Raw genomic sequence first — 6618 nt, forward strand, 5'->3', positions numbered from 1 at the left:
TTTAATGACCTTTTGCTTTCTTCATGTATGATGTTTTTGATGTCATCTCACAACTCATCTGGTCTTCAAGCACTGGTGTTTAATGTGTCAAATCTATTCTTCAGATGGTCTCTAAATTCAGTGGGATCCATTTAAGGTCATATTTTGGCTCGCATGGGCTTGTTTTCATTTTCTGCAGCTTGAACTTCGACTTGCATATATATGAGCAATTGTTGGTCTGTTCCACAGTCAGCTCCTGGCCTTATTTTGACTGATGATGTTGAGTTTCTTCATCATCTCTTTCCACAAATGTAGTTGATTTGATTCTGTGTATTCCATCTGGTGAGGTCTACATGTGTAGTTACCATGTATGTTGTTCAAAAAAGTATTTGGAATGAATAAATTGTCGGTCTTGAAAATTTTATCTTGCCATCTCCAGTGTCATTTCTATCACCAAGGCCATATTTTTCCAACTACTGGTGCTTCTTCTTTGTTTCCAACTTTCTCATTACAATCACTGACAACAATCAATAAACATCTTGATTACATATTTGGTCAATTTCAGACTGCAGAAGTTGGTAAAAATCTCAATTTCTTCACCTTTTGCTTGGTGATTGGTGTGTAGATTTGAATTATAGTCATATTAACTGGTATTCCTTTTAGATGTACGGATATTACCCTATCACTGACCACATTATACTTCAGGATAGATCTTGAAACGATCTTTTTGACTATGAATGGAATGCCATTCCTCTTCAATTTGTCATTCCTGGCATAGTAGACCATCTGATTGTCTGATTCAAATGACCAAAACTAGTCCATTTCAGCTCACTAATGCATAGGATATCAATCTTATGCATTCCATTTCATTTTTGACAACTTCCAATTTTCCTACGTTCATACCTTGTACATTCCACTTTCTGATTTTGAATAAATGTTTGCAGCTGTTTCTTCCCATTTTGACTTGTGCCCCATAAGCAAATGAAGGTCCCTAAAGCTTTACTCCATCACATCATTAAGGTCTCTACTTCCATAGTGATACCGCCTCTGAAACCCAAGGAGGGGTCGCTATGAGTCGGGTCCTACTCGACGGCACATAACAACAATAACAACAAGGCTTTCCAACCTGAAGGGCTCATCTTCTGGCACTATATCAGACAATGTTTCAGGGCTATTCTTAAACTTTTCCAGTAATATATCAGACAGTCTTTCACCACTGTTCAGAAGATTTTCAGTGGTCAATTCTTTCAGAAGCGGATGGCCCCGTCCTTCTTCCCAGTCTGTTCTAGTCTGGAAGCTTCGGTGAACTTGTCCACCATGGACAACCCTGTTGGTATTTGAAACACTGGTGGCATAGCCTCCAGTCTCACAGCACCACACAAACCACCACAGTACAACAAACCAACAAACAAGTGGTGGGCTTTTTAAGTAGTATTTTAAAATAGTAATAGTTTTAAATTAGATAATATATCACAGTGCCAAGGAGCTCTGGTGGTGCAGTGGTTAAAGCATTCGGCTGCTAACTAAAAGTTTGGAAGTTCAAATCTACTAGCAGCTTTGCAGGAGAAAGATGAGGCAGTCTCTTCCACAAAAATTTACAGCCTTGAAAACCCTATTTGGCAGTTCTACCCTGCCCTATGGGGTGGATATGAGTCGAAATTGACTGGATGCAAGTTGGTTTGGTTTTATCACCATGTCTGATACAGTCTGAATGTTCAAGTCACTTTAAATTCTTCCCTTTTAAACAATCTATAAATTAGTGGGGTGTGTGGGGGGGAGGGCAGGGTTGCCAAGTCCCCACTTTTAGGTTCCTCTTTAAAATGAATTAAGTCCTGAAACCCAATCAGAGACACTCATCTTATTCTGAAGTCTAGAGGACGGTTATCTTAGTTTTCATGTAGCATATATGTGTGTACTGTTGTGGAATTTGTGGGTGTATGTTGAGTGTAAAGTTGTTGATGAGGGCTTTAAGGCAGCTGTGAATTAACCGTCACTTCATGTTTTTTGCAAACTCATAAGATCTAAGAAGCCAGGGGTCTGTTGCTTATTCATTCAGCCTCCTTCTGAGTCATTCAGGTACAGGGTGTGTCTATCAAGTGACTTTACAGGGGAGGAAGTTTTGCCTTCACATCTGCTGGGATGGGCGACCAAAGACTGGGTGGGAACCGTCTAGGTAGCTGTAGGGGAGGGGCAGAAGTACTTTATTGCCACTCAGGCGAAACTGACCAGGGGCACCTCTCAGCTTCTTGTTCTGAGGTTGCGTCTAAGCAAAAGGAAGGGGTGGGCGATGTGTGAGCACTAAGGTTAGACCTCCGAAGTCAACTCGCAGATGGGAAGGGAGAGAAGGGCACCAGTATCCAACCGGGCAGCTAGAGGCGCCTGAAGGGCTGGGCGGCTCTTTCCTTTAGGAAATTCCTGAGCTTCTCAAGCCACCAACACTTTAAAATCCCCAGAACCCAGCAGCAGCCCACCTACTCAAAGGCCTCACCACTGACCAGAATCCTGGACACAGGTCTGATTTTGAGCCCAGTCGAGTGCGGGAAAACCTCGCCCCAACACCTCTCCCGGCACTGGCCCATTTCACCACGCATCCCCGGAAAGCCACTTTCTGTCCTTCTGACCGCAAGTTTCCCGGCAGCACGGGGATTAGGGGTGGAGGAACTTCTCAGTCCGTTCTCCCTCCGGCGATACTGGCCTGTTGTATCCCTCTAGTAGCCCCTTCTCAGCCTCTCAGCCCCTAAGCGCCGCCTGGTCTCAAAGGGACACGGCTCGGGTTTCCCCGCGCTGCGCATACTCGCCCTGGGGGTTGCCTAGGGCCTCAGATCCCATCTGGGCTGCGGGGGTGCGGGACTAAGGCGGAGCGCTGCCAAACTCCAGTTACTACTGGACACCCTAAGCCTTTACGGGAGAAAAGTTTCCAAAGGCTCTTCACCTTTCTTTTCCAAAGCTGGGGAGAATCCACGGCATCGCCTGGAAGCAGCGGATGGCAGAGCAAGGGCTGTGATTTATACATTGAAGTCCTGGGGGCACCGGGCTCCGCCCCTTCTCTCTTTCATTTGGGTTGCTGGTAAGGGAGGAGGAGTTCTTTTTTTTTTTTTTTCCGCTTCTGCCCCAGATCTTTCCTGGACAGTGTGTCTGAGCAGCGGAGATCCGGAGGCCCCAGCTACTGGCTGAGGCCGTAAGGGGGCTAAATGCATTAACCCCTCCGGGTTTCGTCCTAAAGAAGTCACACAGCCTCTGCGTGGCTCTCCGCGGCTTCGCGTGGCGGGCCGGCGCGGGCCACTGAGAGCCGGGCTAGCCATTGGAGTACACGGCTGCAGAGGGAGGGGACCCCGAGTCGAGTAAGTTAGCAAGGGCGCGACGCCGTCAGTCAGCGGCAGCAAGATGCCCAGCGCACTGTGCAGACCCGGGGCTCTCCGAAAGCAACTCCGTCCTGCTTGAGCGAGGTAGGAGCCTGAGAGCGGCGCCCGCCCGGGCGCGGAGCTCCACGGGGGAGGGGAGGACTTCGGTATAAAAAACGAATTTTTAAGAACGAAGCCAAACGAAAACTTTGAAAACATATCTGGATGCTGAAAACAAGCTACTAACGAGCGCAACCCCATTGGATTGTTCTTGGGACTTTTCTGATTTATGGAGTTTGGAGAAGGGTTAAATTCCAATTGTAGAACCGACTGGGATTGAGGGGTGGAAGCTGCGGTTGGTCGGAGAAGAGGGAGGAAGGCGGTTATTTTTGGAAATCCTATAGACAAAGAATAAGGGGGTGGGGAAAGTGGCTTTTAAACTAACAGTCCCCGAGCGCAGGGTGCAGAATTCGAAGGGGAAATTCGGAGCTGCTCGGCGCCAGCAGCCTCTCTGTCCCGGGAATTGTCGGGGTGTTTCTTACCTCTGTTATGCCACTTTCTATCACCGTTGACTCGACGGTACCAAACAACAACAAATCACAATTGCTGCGTTACTTTGAAACATGTGTTTAAGCAACTTTGGAATTCTGCTAAACAATGTTGTGTTTTGCTACCTCCATGCTTTCTAGTTCACTTGAAGAGGCATAGAACTGTTGGGGAAGGCAGTCAATACAACTGTCCACTTTTGCTTAGCAACGCACCAGACGTCAGTTTATGCGAGTTTCTGGAGAGTAGTAGTTCTGCACTCAAATTAGGAATGTGGAGGCATGTATTTTTGTCGTTTGTAGTATAACTTCTTTTGTGTGTGTGTGTTACACTGTAACTAAAAATACTTATGCAATCAATGAAAATCCCGAGCTTCTAGGATTTACTGCAGGTTCTTAGGAATCGTTTTCACTGAGTTCCTTTAAGTTCACTTGCACTGGCTTGGGGGTGGTGGTGGTGGTGGGGAGGAATAGGCAATTGCTTCACGGAGGCGCTAAGCTTTCTTTCCTGTTTACCCAAGGCTAGGGAGGGTTTGGCTGCCCACACCTCACTGCGCCCTAGGACCCAGGGTGGTGAGCAGACCCTGCACACCTGCTCCTAGAGAGTTATTAATAGAGCCCATAGAATGGCTTACGCTGTCAAGTGATTTTCGTGCAAATCTAATTTCTTGCATGGCAATTAGGAGGTGGCGCTCGTCTCTGTTAGCTGGGGGAAGGAGAGGCTGAGGTGTGTGTCTTTGCCTTCACATTGGCAGTTGGATGTCTCCTGTGCAGAAACCATGAGCTGGCGGTGAGTGCGAGGCTGAGCCAGTGAACATTTCAGAGAATCTCTGAGCTGGAAATTGGGGAGCGAGGACGGGAATAGAATTAGAATGGGTCACGGTTCTTCACATTTCCCATTTTCTTTTGAGTGGATGTGGCCCACCGTAGGGAAAGGTTGCATCTTGACCAGTTGGAGTTTTCAGTTAGGGCAAACTTTTGGTTTCTCTTCTGCTCTCTCCTTACCACCCCCACTCCCCTTTTTTTGGCAATCAAGGAAAATTTGATTTTTTTTTTTTTTATTCCTCTCCCTGAGCTCTCATGAAGTTTCTTTAAAACAAATCAACAACAATAAAACTGGAACAATGCCTTAGCTAGAGTGAATTATGCCAGTGTGATATAGCTTTTTTCCTGACGTTCTCCTCTTTGTGACTTGTTTAAGGCTGCTGTTTCCAAAGCTCCCTCAAGCCAAGGAAAAGCCTGATCTGTCTCACTGAACCACTCGGGCAAGGAGTGACGGTCTTCTCAACGTTGCCCTCTAGCGTTGGTCTGGAGAAGTACTACCCCTGGATTCCCGGGGACACAGTGCAGCACCATGGGATCTAACAGCATCCCGCAGGACCTCCGCTCCTCCGTCTCCGACTATGTCAACTATGACATCATCATCCTGCATTACAACTATACGGGAAAGCTGAACATAAGCACCGACAAGGAGAATGGCATTAAACTGACTTCGGTGATGTTCATCCTCATCTGCTGCTTTATCATTCTGGAGAATATCTTTGTCTTGTTGACCATTTGGAAAACCAAGAAGTTCCATAGACCCATGTACTATTTTATTGGTAACCTGGCTCTCTCAGACCTGTTGGCAGGAGTGGCTTATGTGGCCAACCTGCTTTTGTCTGGGGCCACCACCTACAAACTTACCCCCGCCCAATGGTTTCTGCGGGAAGGGAGCATGTTTGTGGCCCTGTCTGCCTCCGTGTTTAGCTTGCTAGCCATCGCCATTGAGCGCTACATCACAATGCTGAAGATGAAACTCCACAATGGCAGCAACAGCTTCCGCTCCTTCTTGCTGATCAGTGCCTGCTGGGTCATCTCGGTCATCCTGGGCGGCCTGCCCATCATGGGCTGGAACTGCATCGGCACGCTGCCCAGCTGTTCCACTGTGCTGCCACTCTACCACAAGCACTATATCCTCTTCTGCACCACCGTCTTTACTCTGCTTCTGCTCTCCATCGTCATCCTATACTGTAGAATCTACTCTTTGGTTAGGACTCGGAGCCGCCGTCTGACCTTTCGAAAGAATATATCCAAGGCCACCCGGAGCTCTGAGAAGTCACTGGCGCTACTCAAGACAGTGATTATTGTCCTGAGTGTCTTCATTGCTTGTTGGGCTCCCCTCTTCATCCTGCTCCTGCTAGATGTGGGCTGCAGGGTCAAAACCTGCGGCATCCTCTTTAGAGCTGAGTACTTCCTGGTGTTGGCTGTGCTCAACTCCGGCACCAACCCCATCATCTACACTCTGACCAACAAGGAGATGCGCCGGGCCTTCATCAAGATCATGTCCTGCTGCAAGTGTCCTAGCGGAGACTCCACTGGCAAATTCAAGCGACCCATCATAGCTGGTGTGGAATTCAGCCGCAGTAAATCCGACAATTCCTCCCATCCCCAGAAAGACGATGGGGACAACCCAGAGACCATTATGTCTTCTGGAAATGTCAACTCTTCTTCCTAAAACTGAAAGCTGCCAATCTATAGGGAGTGTTCTTATGTGGTCACCACCCCAGTATTTGGAAAAATTCTCTGGGTCTCGACTTCTGCCAGCTAGGAGCTGCTGCAAGCTAGAAGGAGGGAAGAAGAGACTTAGAGAAGGCTGATGGTGCCAGGTGTTGGTGGGTAGAGTTCCTGTGAACAGTGCACTGGGAAGGGTGGAGATAGGATCCAGGCCTGGAATATATTTCCTCCCCTCTGGAGCTTTGATTTTGCATTGA

At 47.8% G+C, this 6618-nt stretch overlaps 1 protein-coding gene across 1 annotated transcript; it reads left to right on the forward strand.

The window, feature by feature from the left end:
- The first annotated feature begins 5219 nt into the window (after nt 1–5219).
- On the forward strand, nt 5220–6362 carry S1PR1 (sphingosine-1-phosphate receptor 1). The gene has a single exon (XM_007936111.2). It carries the CDS (start codon nt 5220–5222, stop codon nt 6360–6362), a length of 1143 nt encoding a protein of 380 aa, XP_007934302.1.
- The last annotated feature ends 256 nt before the right edge of the window (nt 6363–6618 follow it).

The sequence above is a fragment of the Orycteropus afer genome, unplaced genomic scaffold, assembly GCF_000298275.1.
Source record: "Orycteropus afer afer isolate SDZICR_OR568_19922 unplaced genomic scaffold, OryAfe1.0 scaffold00033, whole genome shotgun sequence".
Classification (NCBI taxonomy): Eukaryota; Metazoa; Chordata; class Mammalia; order Tubulidentata; family Orycteropodidae; genus Orycteropus; species Orycteropus afer.

What these genes read in the sequence shown, in the direction of transcription:
- S1PR1 (XM_007936111.2), top strand. Translation starts at nt 5,220, where the DNA reads ATGGGATCTAACAGCATCCCGCAGGACCTCCGCTCCTCCGTCTCCGAC.